At 44.4% G+C, this 17,908-nt stretch overlaps 1 protein-coding gene across 1 annotated transcript; it reads right to left on the bottom strand.

Moving 5' to 3' along the window:
- Positions 1-2,181: 2,181 nt before the first annotated feature.
- Positions 2,182-6,521, bottom strand: FZD1 (frizzled class receptor 1). The gene has a single exon (XM_021689613.1). It carries the CDS (start codon positions 5,985-5,987, stop codon positions 4,041-4,043), a length of 1,947 nt encoding a protein of 648 aa, XP_021545288.1. The 5' UTR covers positions 5,988-6,521; the 3' UTR covers positions 2,182-4,040.
- Positions 6,522-17,908: the final 11,387 nt, after the last annotated feature.

The raw sequence follows: 17,908 nt of genomic DNA, 5'->3' as shown, positions 1-17,908 counted from the left end.
ATCTGGAGCCACCCAAGTCCTGAAATGGTTTGTGGTTTTGGCAGTTTTTTTCTTAATTGGCCACCAACTCTTCACTGAGGTCTCCTTTCCTAGTTAAATGCTGGACTTTAGGAATGATGTAACTACAGCCTTCATTGCCCGATGGAGACAAAAGGACCAGGACTGTAAACCTAGGCTGACAAGTGACTACCCCAGACAAACTGAAAAATCTGGTCCAGCTGTTTTGCAAATGTTTGACACTGGCTGGCTCTGAGATTAAAAATATGACTTTCTGCTCCCACAAAGTTTAAGTAAAAAAAATGGCTTTTTTTTTTTTAAAGAGCATCAGAAGGCATTCATACTCTGTATACATTTACTATAAAAGCTGAATCAAGCACACCGTGAGGGGGAAAATTGACTCCAACTGATAGCCGGTTTAAAAAAAAATTGGCAAACCAAGCCATCTGAAAATAGGGTTTATCATGGAAACAGCAAGCTAATGGGACCATATTCTGGGTACCTTTATGGTTTTCCAGGAAAGTCTAGTTTTGCCACTACTATGATAAAAAACAAAAGAATACACTGGCTTTCTCTATGCTATACAATTTTAAATAAGTTGTTTCCTAAAAACAAAGCCTGATGATGACCTAAAAATGTCTCTTAAGGCTATTTAAATCCAGCATTATAAAACCTTCCTGCATCAAATTTATAGTTACATCATTATAAGGACACCCACAATAAGAATGCCTTATATTTATTTCTTGCATTGAGATTGATAATCTTAAATTTTTTTCCCCCAGAAATTATCTGACTGAAATACCTAAAGAGGAGACATGTTCTAATTTGGCCTAAAAATTGTTTTTTTTAAATGTCTATACAATAAAACCTTCTCAGATATCTACTACAGTAGATTGAAACAAAGAAAAAAGACCATAAAATTGCATCTTGCTACTTAAAGTTGAATGCTGTATTTTCAATTAGATTTAATTTTTTCATTTGCCTTAAAATAAATAATGATGACTTAAAAGACAATTAATTGTGTTATAACCACAAAAGTAACTCGATTGTATCAATGGTCTTCATTTTAGTTCCTTGTCATTTTATCACAAAATATTTTCATGGGAAGATTTAATATATTTTTAGTCTGTAAAGGAATAAGAGACTTGTTTTCCAAAGGTATTTGAGGTTTTTCATCTGGCATTTTCCATTTCTCATAACCTTATTTCCATATTGTAAAATATGTAAGTAAACTTTGTACCTCTATTTTATAAAAATTGTGTGTATATACTTACCTATGTGTATCTATAGATACAGATACATATATACATATGTATATATCTATAGATACACACTACATATATATATATATATATATATATATAAATTCTGACTAAGAGTAGACCAACTAGATAATTTCTCTGGAAAAGGTTCCTTGAACAATATAAAAATGGGTTCTTCCGAAGCAAACAACAAAAACAACCTTATACGCCCAACTACTGTTTAAAATGCTAATAAACACACAATCAGTTAACCATTTATTGATTACCTATTTATGGTTTTGGAATATCCAAGATTATAAAAGACAGTACCTCAAAAAAATCATGACCAAGGTGGTGCCTGGTGATTTAAATAAACCTCCATATTATAAAAAGTCATGTAAATTTACCCCTTGAAAGGAAAAAAAAAAAGGTTTAATATTAAAATTAGAGTTCTCTTTTTAATTATCCTCTTTGAGTAAAGAAATAATTTGGAGGGGCACCTGGGTGGCTCAGTCGTTAAGCATCTGCCTTCGGCTCAGGTCATGGTCCCAGGGTCCTGGGATCGAGCCCCGCATCGGGCTCCCTGCTCTGCGGGAAGCCTGCTTCTCCCTCTCCCACTCCCCCTGCTTCTCTTCTCTCTCTCACTGTGTCTCTCTCACACAAATAAATAAATAAAATCTTAAAAAAAAAAAAAAGAAAATTTGGAAACTTCTATTTTATATCGTTACTGTCATGAAAGCAGATGTCGTCTAGGAACTTGGCAATGTCAGTCGCAACACCGCAAGTAGGACACTTCTTTAAGGGCTAGTGTGAATGTGTAAGGACAGACTTTTTCATTGAATTCCTGAATTTATATACTTTGGGGTTGGCTATGAGACACTATAAAATGCAAAGATAGTTCAGACAGCTCCAGCTCTATTTTTCAGGCACAAAAAACATATAATTTTGTACAAAACTTTGATTTGTTTATTTGTGAAATTAAAAATATGGTATTTTATATATATATATATAAACTTCTATTCCTCTATAAATATAGATGATTTTGTGATAGTGAACAGAATAAATGCATACCAAATCCAAAGACCATTGTCATTTTAGGGTATGACAGACATAGATAAATTTAGGTCCTAAGTACTGGCATTTTGATAAACTCTTAAAATTTAAAACAATACAACCAGAAGGACTGCTTTCCTCCTCTCTTTCAGAGAACTAAAGTGAATATTTTTAAATGGCTTTGAAAGATTTACATTTGACACATTTCTGTAAATCCAAAAAGGAGCACACAGGATTCAATGCGGGAGAACTGCACACACTTTCCCTTTACCATGCATGCCCATATTTTGTTTGTTTCAGGAGCTAACCCCATCAATTATTCCACCTTCTTTACCTCCTGGCATCTTACAAGGTTATTTTTAGTGATGTGGATTGTTCCTCCCTCAAAATGTGTTGAATAATCATCATCATAACATGTTGAAAGTGTACAACTTTTACATTGTAAAGTTTCTGATATATGTCTAATTATTATTTGGTTAAAAAGAAGAAAGGAGCACTTCATTTGGAGGAAGTCCATTACACCGAAATCTCCTTCAAGTTTTCCTATTCAGCGTAGGTCCTGCTGTCCTGGTAAGGAAAGCAGAGATCAACTCCTTAACAAAGCTTTCCAGGTGACCTAATGTTTCCATTTTATAGAAAGGTAAAATCTAAATGCGGGCTCTCAGTCCTAGAGGCAGTTTTCCAGGCATCAGTATGCAATTAGAATTAACATTTTACAAACCCCATCTTCAGTCTCTCCCAACCCACACAAAGCTTCCTGCCTCTTCCCAAATCTCAGCAACCACATCTTTCCATGACGCGGGCCAAACCCATACCAGGGTTTAGACACCAGAGAATGAAATGAGCTCATCCACCAAAAATTAGACATGAACAAGTTTGGCACTGGTTATCCCACTCACCCTTTAACCAACTTAGGTGGAAGGAGGGAGTGCCTGGGCATTGGGAGGCCAGTGTGGAGGGAGGCTGGGACTGCCACAGCCCATATCCAGGGGGGCCTCCTCGAAGCTATGGGGCTCTGGACGGTGAAAAATTCAGTTTCGGATAGTCAAAGGGACAAGGCCTTCACAATCTGCCCCCCTCCCCCACAAGGAAACACCTGGGATGGGCAGAGGCCCCCGCCCCCGATTTGGAAGCTCCGTGGAGTTCTGTATCTAAAGAGACCTGACCCCAAGCACTGAAGGGAAAGGGGGGAGTAGAAAGAGGAGGCGGCCAGTGACCCGGGCCGCTCAGCCCCAGGCGCACCCGGACCGCCGCAGGGAGGGGCGCGCCAGAACAAGCGAGAGCACCGCGAGCTCCCGTTTTACCTCTGCAGTACTTTGAAAAGGGAAAGAAGGAAAAGCCTCAAATGGTTAAACGGCCGTAAATAATTAAAATTTAAACAAAACCAAAAGAAAGGGGAGGGGGGGGAGAAAGAAAAAGAAAAACGCGTGATCGGTCATTTAAATACAAATATACTTACAAAAATCTTACACAGGCTATTTACAATCATAAAAGCGTACAGTCCTGGTACCAGAGTGTGAGAACGAGAGGTCTGTCTATCCCCCCTGCTGTAGTCGGGCCCTCCAGTCCGTTTGCCCCCAGGGACGGAAGCTTTTGCAGGAGCTGTGCTGTTAAAAAGGAGCCTGCGAAAAGTGAACGGCTAGTGAGGAAGCCTCAAGTAGCCAGGTTTGGCAAGGCTTCCACCGGGCCGGCTTTATGGGGATGGCTGGGACGAAGCCGACGGCTGGGAATGGGCTGAGCCCCCGGGTCTCAGACGGTGGTCTCTCCCTGTTTGCTGTTGGTGAGCCTGGTATAGAACTTCCTCCAGGAGTTGAGGGTCTTGCCGGACCAGATCCAGAAGCCTGACGTGATGCCCACGATCAGCGTCATAAGGTACTTGATCATGAAGACTGTGAAGTCTGGGCTCATGGGCGGGTGCGGCGGGGCGCCTCCACCCGCCTGGAGGTGGGGGCAGGGGATGGCATAGCTCTTGCAGCTCTGGGCCACCCAGCTGCGCTCCCACTGGTCCCGGAAGGCCTGCTCGTAGAAGTAGCAGGCGATGACGATAGTGGCTGGCACCGTGTAAAGCACGCTGAAGACGCCGATGCGCACCATGAGCTTCTCCAGCTTCTCGGTCTTGGTGCCGTCGTGCTTCATGATGGTGCGAATGCGGAAGAGGGACACGAAGCCGGCCAGCAGGAAAGACGTGCCGATGAACAGGTACACGAAGAGTGGCGCCAGCACGAAGCCGCGCAGCGCGTCCACATTGTTGAGCCCCACAAAGCACACCCCGCTCAGCACGTCGCCATCCACCTGGCCCAGCGCCAGGATGGTGATGGTCTTGATGGCCGGCACGGCCCACGCGGCCAGGTGAAAATACTGCGAGTTAGCCTCGATGGCTTCGTGACCCCACTTCATGCCCGCTGCCAGGAACCAGGTGAGCGACAGAATTACCCACCAGATGGAGCTGGCCATGCTAAAGAAGTAGAGCATCATGAAAAGGATGGTACAGCCCTCCTTCTTGGTGCCCTGCGCCACTGTGCGCGCCCCATCCTCGGAGAACTTGTCGTTACACACCACTCGGTCCTCCAGCAGGAAGCCGGCGATGTAGGCCACGGCCACTGCCGTGTAGCAGCCCGACAGGAAGATGATGGGCCGTTCCGGATAGCTGAAGCGCCGCATGTCCACCAGGTACGTGAGCACCGTGAAGAGCGTGGAGGCGCAGCACAGCACTGACCAGATGCCGATCCAGGTGCGCGAGAAGCGCAGCTCTTCGGGCCCAAAGTACATGAGCCCGTACACCTTCGTCGGCTCACAGGGCGCACCGCAGTCTTTCTCGCCCAGGAAGTGGTAGTTGAGGTAGGAGGGCACCTTGAGGGCGCGCGGGCACGAGAACTTGCCTCGCTCCGACGCGCCGGCGCCCCCCGGAAAGCCTCCGCCACGGTGCCCCCCGCCGCCGTGCTGAGGGTTGCTGGTCCAGAACTCCGGCAGCAACGAGGGCGTCGGGGTGCCCTTGTCCGACGTGTTCTGGCCCACGCACAGCTCGCCGGCGCCGTGCACCGGGAACTTCTCGCACTTGAGCGTGTCAGGCCACTGGAAGCCGAACTTGTTCATGAGCGCCTCGCAGCCCTGGCGCGCGCGCTCACACAGGGAGCGGCAGGGCGGCAGAGCCTGCTCCAGCACGGTGCACACGGGCGCGTACATGGAGCACAGGAAGAATTTGAGTTCCGCCGAGCACTGCACCTTCACCAAGGGGTAGAACTGGTGCACCTCGAGGCCCGCATCCTCTTGGTTCGTGTGGCCCAAAAGGTTGGGCATGATGGTCTGGTTGTAGGCAATGTCCGTGCACAGTGGTATGGAGATGGGCTGGCAGTAGCCGTGGTCCGGGATGGAGATGCCCCTCTCGCCGTTGTACTGTTGCCCGCTCTGCTGCTGCTGAGGCGGCGGCGGCGGGGGCTGCTGCCCCGGACCGGGCCCCTGGCCCACCGCCTGCCCCCGGACCCCCAGCAGCAGCGGCGCCTCCAGGAGCCAAAGCAGTAGCAGGAGCCGGCGCGCCAAACGTCCAGAATCAGCTGGGGGGCGGCGGCGGCGGCGGCGGCTGCCCGCGTCCCCGCTCCCCTCCGCCACCCGTCCAGCCCGGAGCGCCCCGGCATAAAGTTCCCAGCTCGCGCGGCCGCCGGCGGCCCGGGACTTCTTAGGCGCCTCCTCCTCAGCCATACTTTCTCGGCTCCTTTCTTGGCGCCGCCCGGCTGCGGCTGGCAGTGGCGCAGCCGGCGGCGGCTCCCCCTGCGGCCGGGGAGATCTCCTCCGCGCCGGTGCCCTCCGTCGAGCCCAAGCCGCGCTCAGCCCGCTCCCCCGGCTCCCGCTCCGCGTCCCGCAGCCGCCGCCGCCGCGGAAACTTGCGATTCATGAAGCGTGGGCGGCGGGGAGAGCCCGGGTGGCTCCGGCGCGCCGGGGTCGCGTCCCGCCTTCCTGGCCCTTCTCTCGCTGGTTCCCGGCTGGCGGCGCAGCGCTAGTGGCCGCGGCGCCGTAGAGCGTGCAACTCTCCGCAGCCCAGCGGCCTCGACTCCCCCCTGCGCCTCCGCCTCCTTCTCCGCCGCCGCCGCCTGACCATTTGTGTCAATCCCTCAACTCCCTCGCTCTCCTCTCTCGCGCGCGCCCTCGGACCGGTTTCCAGGCGCCCCGCAGTCTGTCTTTCACCAGGAGGGAGGAGCCTTGAAACCGACGCGGAACTGGAGGTTCAGGGACCGTCGCCCAATCGCGGCACTGGCTTCCCGGCGCAAAGGGCGCCCGCTGCCTGCCTCCTTGAGCGAAAGTCGGCGGCGGGCGGGAGGAGAAGGGGGCGGGAGGAGGAGGAGGTAGTAGTGGTGGCCGCGGCACCGCTCAGGCACAAAGAGTGGGTTTGCTATGAAGCGGGACAGGCTTGGTTGCCTTTCCTTTTGCGGAAGAAAGGGCGAGGACTAGTGGGAGAATGGTCCCATATGCTGTTGGAGATAATGAATAGGAGTCGGCGGACCCCGGGACTTAGCTTTTCTTTTCTTTTATCCATTTTCATGTTTAAAAATCCTGCTCTTAACGATGGTTACAAACAACAAACCGAGCGCAGCGATCAGAACAGATGCCTTTGACTTAAGGAGCGCACGGCTTCCTTTGAGTTTCTGTCTGTCGAGATTTTGTTTAAAATATTACTCTAATAAGTCCTAGAGCTCTCAGCCTGGGCTTGGCGGGCTTTGGACGCGCCATTTCCCCAAGGAGGAGTTCATGGGATCGCTGTCAAATGAAGAACAACAACAAAACACAAACACAAACTTTGACGGAATTGAAAAAAGTAAGACCAGATGCGCCGTCCGCTACTATTATCCTTCTAGTAGTCCTTTTTCTCCTCTTTAATCAAGTCAGAAACAGAAGCAAAGGGAGGATGTCTATTAGACATTTAGAGAGAAAATCTTGAGAACCCGACGACATTTCTTCGGCAGCGTCCTCGCTGCCCAGGACCGCAGAAGTGCCTCGGACCGGAGCAGAAGCATCGCTGGCGAACAGCCTGGGCTGTTGGGGAGCTATTAAGAGCCTTCCAAAACCCGGGGACGCCCATGGCGCAAGGGCCACTCCTGGGAGTGTCAGACCTGGGCCAGTTAGGAGTCACAGGCTGGGCTGCTGCGTGGTGGTCTTCCACCGGTATGCGGAGCTGGGGATGCCAGTTTAACAAACAATACAGAGAAGTCTGAAAGCAAAAGAGCTAACTGCACATTCCCTTCCTAATTCTAAACAACACAATCCATCTCAACCTGCTTACATTCTTCTTGTTTTCTGCCTACGGTTTTTTTTTTTTTAATGATGCTTTAACGAGGCGACTCAGTTTTATCAATAAAGTGCCATTGTATTATTAATTCCACCTAGGATTTGTTGGCCTCTGATTAGACTCTCGGGATACTTTTCTACAGTTATTTTCTATCTTTTGTTTATCTGTTCATTTGTTTAATACACACTTAGGAAGCACCTCTTATGCTATAAGCGATATTAGGTAGTAGAATACAAAGATGTGTAAGACATGGCTCAGCCTTACAGGAGGGCAAAGTGCAGTGGGGCATAGAAAGATAGATCAGTTAGCCTGTTGTCCATCTCAAAGCTGAATGAGCTCAGCGAGGCAGCCAGCCAGTGGATATGGGTGAGAAGTGTTCTGATAGAGAGGTGGGTGGAACGTGCAAAAGACAGAAGCTCTGAAGTACTTAAATTGCTGAAGGGAGTGGGGGTGAGGAGTGACTGTGGCTGAGATATCATAAGGAAGGCAGGAGAAAGTTACAGTCCATACTAAAAAGTTTGGGCTGAACAGTATACAGACAATAGGGAGCTTTTGAAGGGTCACTTTCTCCCACATACACAGGGTGGGGGTTCAGAATGGCTGTGAAAGATGGAACCTAGGGCACGCTGTCACGTGGGAACCTTGAACATTAGTCTAGACCTAAAGGTCACCACTTGAGATGGGTGGTACTTGTACTACATACTAACAGGGCACTGTGAATTTCATCACCAAGCATGTTGGTGTCTCTCAAGAATGTGTAGTCGTATCTTTACCAGTTAAACCAAAATGACATCTGTTTGTCTCAGATACATATATTATTGTTTTTCAAACAGTCATGGATGTAGTAAATTCATAAAATATATATTTGTTTTAAAGTACTTCTGGGTTCCTAATATTTTTTTAAAAGAAAATGCAACAGGTACTAAATGTACAACAGGTATCATATGTGAGTGTGTGTGTGTGTATTGACAATAATTCATGAAAAATTTTGTTATTGAAAAGAAGGTGCTCTCTGAGGTCCTTTGAGCACTCATAGTCCATAATTGTTCATTTTACCTTTCAGCATCTTGGCCTACCAGTTTTCCAGGGACACTTTTTCTCTAGCCTTCTGTCCTGATGTTCATTCTTCTGCTGATAGCATACCACACTTAGAAACTTTACCAAGAAACTTTACCAACATCTTCCTTCTACCATTCCTGTCTTGTAAAGACCTACCTATCTTGTGTTCCATTCCCTCAAGGTCATTCTTGGTGACTTGGCTGGGTGAAAAGTGAATTTATTCTAACGTGTTAGTTACCAAGAAGCATCACATGCATTAAGCATCCACCAACACCACTGCTCCAAACCCTCTTCTCCCCCACAGGATGGGGCACAGGGAATAAGGCAGTGTTCAGTTCTGTTCCTCAGAGTAGGTGACACTCTCCTGCTTCAAAAGTTGTTCCATTGAAATTCTTGAGCTTATTTTACCTTCCACTGGACAGTGAAGTTTACTAGGGAGGAGGCTCAGAAATGCTATTAGAATTAAAAAAGAAAGCCTGAGCCTGGGTGGCTCAGTCGTTAAGCGTCTGCCTTCGGCTCAGGTCATGATCCCAGGGTCCTGGGATCGAGACCCACATCGGGTTCCCCGCTCAGCGGGAAGCCTGCTTCTCCCTCTCCCACTCCCCCTGCTTGTGTTCCTGCTCTCGCTATCTCTCTGTGAAATAAATAAATAAAATCTTTAAAAAAAAAAAAAAAAGAAAGAGAGAGAGAGAGAGAGAAGAAAAAAAGTATTTTTTGCCAGATCATGGAACTGGAAGAAACTAAAGATATCACCTAGGAACTAGCTGATTTTCTCCTGTTTATAATGAAAAATACTAGACCCAGAAATGTTAAGGGACGAACTTCAAGTAACTGGCCTTGTTTGGTTTGAATTTCATTAGATGCTTATTTTAGCCCTTTCTATGTTCTTCTCAGTAGTTATCATTCTTTTAATTTTTTTTAAAAAGTCAGTTTTTTGCAGTTCTCTCTCAGCAGATTGTGTAAAAAAAAAAAAAAGACCTTATAAAACCAAAAAAGAAATCTTTTCCTGAGAGTTGTCTTCCAAAGTTAAAAAACCCTAGATTTTCTATTTATTTTACACCAATCCAGTATTTCATCTATTAAACCTTTGTGTTATAGAGGAAGCTATTAAAATCAAGAACAGTTCAGAGTTGGAACTAATGACAATTAGTGTTATGGAAAGTCTTTTGGGGAGGTAATGCAGGCTATGGATAACAAAATGTTAGAAGAGAAATATGAGCAGCCTATTTTTACTTTAATCTAAAATATATTATTTTCTCAGGATGTGGAAAGGTTTGAGATCCACATATAAAAAATGACTAAATAAGTATGAACTATTATGAACTTTGTAATAAAAATATTTCAATTAGGCAAGAACTATAAACATAACCCAGTTCCTCCTCGATACTGGTTCTTCAAGCTTCAGACTCTGTCAAGTCTTCTTATATCAAAGATCTTGTTTTATCAGGCCTTTCCCAAATCTTCTGAAGTTTCTTCAGACTGCTTATGTCAGGCTGAATGTGGATAATTACCAGGGCTAGAGATCCAGTTCCAATTACATACACTTGAGTGCACATGGACACACAAGCAGTTAGATGAATACTCCACATGCAACCTGGCGGACCTTGAACTTTTAGGTGAGTTGTTTTGTTGCTGGCTTGTGGGTGGCAGGCTTGAAGTATCTTTGTTGAATAACAGATATAACACGGGGTAAGGCTATATTTTTGAGCATCAATCATATGTATCTGGCATTGTTTTTCTTAATGTACACTACATTTTGTCACTTAAATTTTACCACTCTTTGAAGTAAGGTACTAATTATTATCTTCTTTTAATAGATGAAGAGTCTAATGCTCAAAGTAGTTAAGCAACATGTCCAAGGGTCTATAGCCAGTAAGTACCAGAGTAGGCCTTGTGTCTGACCAAAGTCTATGGGCTTCCATTGAGTAACAGAATATGAATACGTCTACTCCTAAAAATTATAGAAGAAAATGTGGTTTCTGAGATGTGCAGATCACGGTAATTCCTCAGTATTTAACATAGTTTTCTATGCCAGGATAATAGGGATATCACTGCTGGGACCCAGAATGTAAATATTTTGCTTGACATTCGTGCTCTGTGGAATGCAGTTTGAGAAATGCTGGGTTGGACCTAATATAGTTTGAAACTGTAAGACATAATATAGTTTGAAACTCTAAGATTGGACTCTCACCTCTGTATCTCACCTGTCAGGAGTTCACTCTTTTCTTTGAATTCCTAGTTAAGTGATATTGATTGATTAGGGAGATGATAGTGTTAGAGAAAACTCAGACTATGCTATTCCCTCCTACCTGGGAGGCATCACCTAGGAGTCTATCATACTGCCTTTGCAGAGACACTGGAGGTTAGAGATGCTGCCTGAGCTTTCACACTAGATCTCTACCTTATTCCTTCTTGAATTTCCAAACCAGGAATTTCTGCATAAGCTAATACTTGTCTTCCCAAACATCTGTATTCTTTTGCAACAATTCTAAAACTAAGTGTCTTTTCTTTGTTCCTTTTTTCCTTCATTCTTACACAAATCTGTACTTGACATTTGTGGGATAGTTTTTGGATTCATTTATACACAGAGCCTCAATTTAGAAACTCTCTTTGAAAGGTCCATCTTTTTAAAAAATTTATATTGCTTTTCCTAAAACAACTTATCAAAAGAGACAATAAGTTTGATTATCTTGACTTTTATCTTACAGGGCACTTATTGCTGACTCATAGTAAGATCCTAAACTGACTTGTCTTTTGAGAGTCAGCTATAATTTGCTAGAATGTACATTTTGAACATGGTAAGACTCCAAAATTTAATATGGATGGGTATATTCGGTAGGTCTAAATATGAATTGTGGATTATTTGTACACAAATCTCACAAAACACATTTAAAAAATAGAAGTATAGAAGGAAAGAGAAATCACCATCCCTGAATTATCATCAACAAGGTAGGATAATAGTTACCCAAATTTGTCCTGTAAGTCAAAGATTAAACTATAAAAGAAGACTTTGCTAAATACATTACTTAAGTCTCAGTTTCTCCAAAGACCAGATGCAAAGAGCCATCTCATGACTCTGCTTTAATTAGTCTGTTGTCGTTAGGCAATTGGAAATGGTGTACACTCTGGGAAAACTTTTGTAAAACATATAGGCATTTGTATTGGATTTAAAATGTAGTCCTTCTGTGAGGGCCTGGGCAAGAAATATAGATGATCCCTTGTAAATTAAAACCATATGTTTCATGAGCTGAAAGAGGCCTCTCTGATTGGCTAAGATGTGGGGAGCAGAGTTTGGAACGATTTTGGTGCCAAAAGAAGTTTTTAAGAGAACAAGTAAAACTTGTGCCTCCGTAAGCAAGCCTTTCTGCTCTCATTTCTGGACAACTTGACATTTTTTTGTTGGGGGGGCGGAATAATGTGCATCTTTTAAAACCATAGTGTAATCAAATTGTTTTTTGTTTGTTTGTTTATTTTTTTCTTGCCTTAACCTGAAATCTTCTGGCCAAAGGTAACATGGAAGCCAATCCATGGTTTCTAAAGTATTAGTAAAAATTCTTAAAATAACATCTTTGGGACTATGATTAAGAACAAATGAACATGCAACAAGGCATTTCATTTCAGATCTGACAACATTTCTTTGGCCCGGGGGTAAAGAACAGTACCGGGCTATTTGTACTTTATTAGACATCTAAGGCTAAAAAGATCCTAATACTTGAAAAAAAGTAAAAGAGAAAGAAAGCATTTTTTCCCCATGAAAGTTGTCATCATCATAGTACCTGACTTAATCTTCACAACAATGCTGATGGAGATAGCAAGATGATGAGCTTCAGTTAAGAAGCAGAAATGGAAGCTTAAGACATTGCCTTGCTCGGGGGCGCCTGGGTGGCTCAGTCCACTGAGTGTCCAGACTTCGGCTCAGGTCATGATCTCAGGGTCCTGGCATCGAGCCCCCGCATGGAGCCCCCACATAGAGCCCCGCATCATCGAACCCGAGCCCTGAGCCCCAAGCCCTGAGCTCAGCAGTGAGCCTGCTTCTCCCTCTCCCTCTGCCCCTCCCCCTCCCCCCCTCTCTCTCAAATAAATAAAATATTAAAAAAAAAAAGACATTGCCTTGCTCACACAGTCTGTCAGTGGGGAAACCAGAATTCAAATGCAGTTACCACCTGCATTACCACAGCAGCATGCCAAGGGAAACAAGATGAATTCCCTAGCTTTTGTAACCTAATTAAAGAAAGTTCATTAGGGGATACAAAATTCTGCTCAAGAACCTAGCTCTAAGTTATTTGGATGTTTTAGTATAAAGGATGTCAAACACCATAGGGCAGTGTCAGATGGCCATTTCTAATACCCACCAATAATAAGAACCAAGATATAATGGTATGTCTTAGGTGCAGGAAGGTGTTTCTGTAAGGAGACAAAAAAAAAAAAAGACTAAAAATACAGCTTTCTTTTGTGATCTGATTTAATGGGGTACACCCCTAGGGGATATACTTGCCATTCTTACATTTTTCTGCATCAGAAGAAAGGCCTGGACATTGGAGTATTCTTCAGTGATGGGTAAAAAGCACTTCTTTTATCTTACTGAGTTTTCTTGCTTCCCTGAGCCTCAGTTTCCTTGTTTATAAAATTAGGGTGATAATCTAAATGGGTATTGTGTATCTTGCTGGCTTTAATATTCTGTAATTCTGATCACAACAGAGAGGTATGGATATTTACATTTAAAAGTCAGAATATTAATCAATAGGCAAGTGCATTTGATAAAACTGCCTCAGCATATTGATTTGAGGAATCTCTGCATTATTGATCTGATAGGTTGGAATGCAATCGCGTCTGTTTAAACCAAGGGCTTTTCTTTTCAGCTTTCATTTCCCCTCGGCTCTCTCAAGAACAGAAGTAAGTGAAGTCTCTGCTACATGGGCTAGTGTACTTCCCCTCCGGGCCTCACAGTCTGTGGAGTTTATATGGCATTCTGTTTGCTGCCAGCCCTTCGGATTAACACAGGCATCCTAGTTTAGAAAGAAGAGAGTAAACTTTGCCATCATTAAAAATTCACAGATATTTGGAAAGTATGCACACAGATCAAGATTAGATCTAATGATTTTGATCTTCCCATGGGGTAAATTTTCCCTTTCCCCCATGACTACCCCTAAATCCATCATTTTCTAAATGTGCCATATAACTCTTGCTATGTAACAAACCACCCCAAATGTGGTGGCATAAAATGATAGCCATTCTATTGTGCTCATGATTCATGGACTCAGGAATTTGGACAGGGACAGTGGTAATGACTTATCTGTATACCACGAAATGGGGAGACTCAGCTGGGAGGACTCCAACGCTGGGGGGTGACTCAGGCAGTTGAGGGCTGGAACAGTTGGGACAGGAAAATCCACTTCCAAAATGCCTGGCCCCAAGGCAGGGATGGCTGGGCTCTGATGTGACTGTCAGCCAGAGCGATACAAGTCACCTCTCCAGCATGGAAGCCTTAGGGTAGTCACACTTGGTACATGGCAGCTCAATGTTCCAGCAAATGAGGCAGAAGCTGCATGTTCTTTCATGACTTAGCTTTGGAAGCCACACAGCGTCATTTCCAACATGTTTTAATGGTCAAAGCAGTCACAAGCCTGATCAGATTCAAATGGAAGGGACATGGGTGCCACTTCAAGGGGAACAGTGTCAAAAGGATTTGTGGCAATTTTTAAAACGTGCCATATGAAGAAATCTGAATCTATAAAATAACTTTATTTTATATTCCAGGGTTAAAGATAGTTTTAATAATAACATTTACTGAGTGCTTACTATGTGCTAGCTGGTTCTCACATTCATTTGCTGAGGGATGTCCTATTATTATCTTCACTTCACAGAAGAGGGAAACGAGGCTTAGAGAGAATTAAGAACTAATCACACCCTAATGAACAGGTGAAGGGAGATTTGAGCCATGGCTGTCTAGCTATAGACTATAGGGGCTTAACCACTGTGCTGTATAATTCCTCCTTAGCTAACTACAGTAAAGCTTTTTAAGAATTGTTAGCCACAAATTTTAAAGCTATAGGCCCTCACCAATACTGAAAAAAAAAAGTTTTGGATAAAATTGCTATTAAAACAGATTTTGTGGTCTCAGAGCAACTGAACAAAATGTTTCACCCCTATAGAGACACCTGTACATTGGCAAAGCAGTTCCGACAGGATTGGACAAGCTCGAACTGGTAGAGCTGGAACCTTCCCCAAGAAGAATGGAGTGAGTCATGAGGCTTGAAGATTCCTGTATTGTGACTACTTGGGGGGGGGGGCGGGTGGAGAGGGAATCAGGCTTTCGTCTTTGACTCTCGGTTGGATGTCATTCCAAAGTTCAGGGACGGTTTTGCATCAAGAATTGGGCTGTTATCAAGACATATTCTGGGGCACCTGGGTGGCTCAGTCATTAAGCGTCTGCCTTCGGCTCAGGTCATGATCCCAGGATCCTGGAATCGAGACCCGCATCGGGCTCTCCACTCGGCGGGAAGCCTGCTTCTCCCTCTCCCACTCCCCCTGCTTGTGTTCCCTCTCTCACTGTGTCTCTCTCTCTGTCAAATAAATAAATAAAATCTTAAAAAAAAAAAAAAGACATATTCTAATGCAAAGTTGTTTCATCTTTTAGGGCAATTAGAAAGTAGGTAGCTTAAGTGCAGAAGTAAAAAGCTCCCATTTTTTGAACTCAATTTTCACACATCAGACCAAGTTATCTAGCAGGTTCATGTTCTAAAAAAAAAAAATTACAAAGAGACACACCTCTGTGATGAATTAAAAACCTGTGTTCTGCAGGAATTCTTACTAGAATACCCCAGCATGCAGCTAAGCTGGTGTTACCCTTGTGACACCAGCCTGGAAGTGCTAAGAGCTTGGGGAGTAGGGGGCAACCCTAGAACTCTGTGTGGTTTTAGAACCACTATGGATACTGAAATTTCAGCTCTGCCAGCCCTGTTTCCTGGGAAGTGTTGTAGACAGGAAATGAGATCGCCTCTGGCCCCGCGTTTCCATCCAGCTCCAGCGGCTCTCCCTGCTGCAAACGGCTGTCACGGCTGCTCTGTGCTCACACACTGACCACCAGAGACTCTGCCAGCCTTGTTCCTGCTGCCAAGCTGCCCTCTCACCAGTCTGTCTGTGATGGGCTGCACAGCCCCACAGGGTCCACTGCTTCACAGAGCTACCATTCCCTTCCCCTGCACTGCCTAAATTAGGAAGATTTTTTTTCCATCTATAGTAAGAAAGCTCCATCAGCTCATCTTGGCATCCAAAGGTAAACAGGGTCTCTGTGCTTTACTCTTTCTGCCATCAGATAATATAGGATGTCTTCCAAAGGTTGAGCTATGTGACTAACAGAGTAATTCAATCAAGAGCTACCATTCAAAGCATTTCTCACCCACATGGACTCTAAACCCACAATGGTCCCCTAAGCCTCCTGCTCAAACATAGTGAAGTCTCTTCCCAAAGAGCTTCATCAGTTTTATATTACCATTTATTTCCATTCAATATATATTCATGGAGCACTTTCCATGTGCCAAGCACTCTGCTCGGTGTTCAAGGTATAACACCAAACAAGGCAGACATCTATCCTGTCTTCACAGAGCGTTCATTCTAGCACTGAAACGGACACAAACATAGACTTAAACCACTCATTATAGATGCATACATAAGTTCATTGCAGCTGGTATAAATTATGTTAAGTCTTTGGTTGGGAGTTACAGACAACTCTGGATAGCTTCATCAAAGAAAGGGATACATGGGAAGGTCACAGAGGTGCCTAACAGGATCCAAGGAGGAGATAATTAAGCAAGAATCAAATTAGCTCTACCTCTTTGGTAGGAGTTTATGGATTTTTCCTTCTGATGTGCTTCATTAATGTGACTTAGTTATCAAAACCCCAAATCTTTCAGTTCAAAAGGGAATGTCTTTTGTCCATCTTGAGTGTAGCATCTGCCCCTGGACTAATTGATCAGAGCCAGGGAAGCTGTTCTTTCTGTACAGACATGGTTGTTGGGGGGGGTTCACCCCTGAATATTGGGTTAAGATCCCAGAGAAGGAGTGAGGCAGCTCTGCAAAATTATTTATACAACAGAAGTAGGAATTACCCCAAGAACATCTGATCTAATTTTGGGAAGTGGGTAGGCCCAAAGAAAATTTCACTATGGATGAGAAATACAAACCCATCAGCTAAAGGATGAAGAGGAGTTAGCTAAGCCAAAAGGGAAAGCATGGGAAGGTGAGAGAGTAAAGAGGAATGGTGCAAAAACTCAGAGGTAAGAAGGAGTAAGACATATTTGAGGACCCATGAGAAGGCTGGATTATAGCCAACAGCATATCTGAACTCTGGTGGACTGGTAGCCTTATCTTGAGCCCCATGTCTCTTTCATCAGCCTTCCCAAGAAGCCAGTGGAACTCCTGGTGGCCAGTAAGGGCACTGCTGAGTTCCTGGGCAAGGTTCTTCTCTACTGTTAGTAATAGAGCTTGTTGACACCTCTGATTTATGGTTGCTTTTGCCTTCCAGAAACACTCATCTTCTTTACAGAAATATATTGGCTTTTCTTTTTGAAAAAGAAAGGTTGATTAAAATTCACCTTACGTACTTTCTCTAGATTTTATAGATATGCCACCTGATCTTTGCATCTATAAAACAGACCTATATAAATTCTACCTGGATTTTAAACCGTTTTTAAAGCAGCTCTTGAATTTTAAGAGTCTATAAAATTACTGTTCTATTAACCTAAGGCCAGATATTGAGCTATTTTGTTCTTTTGGAGAAACAGTAACTATTAGGAGTTACATAAGATGATCTGACCCAGATTTTTTAACACTTTAAAGAATTCCAAATAGCTGTTGCGATAGCTGTGGTGATTTGCGCTGAGCAAATGTGAAGGTCTGCAGGGGTTAAAGATAACCACAAATTCCTTGCCATTCCTTGAATTAAGTGATGGAGTCTATTTCCCCTCCCCTTGAATCTGAACTGGTCTAGAATTGGCTTTGACCAGCAGTACAACACAGAGGAAGTGACACTGCGCTAGTTGCAAGCTTAAGCCTTCAAAGGCAGGCAGTTTCTGTCTTTGTGATCTGGGAAGCCAGCTGCAATGCTGTCAAGAAGCTCCAGGATTACTGAATGTTGAGAGGGAACGCAGGAAGGTCCTGGAGCTGAGGCACCATCTTGTGCATTCAAGGGCACCTGCTGAGTGATCTCAGTTATACCCTGTGAACAGAAGAACTGCCCAGCGGAGCCCAGTCAACCCACAGAATTGTAAGACATGTTACA

Source organism: Neomonachus schauinslandi, chromosome 12 (genome assembly GCF_002201575.2).
Source record: "Neomonachus schauinslandi chromosome 12, ASM220157v2, whole genome shotgun sequence".
Lineage (NCBI taxonomy): Eukaryota > Metazoa > Chordata > Mammalia > Carnivora > Phocidae > Neomonachus > Neomonachus schauinslandi.
This window is presented reverse-complemented; position numbering and strand designations above follow the sequence as displayed.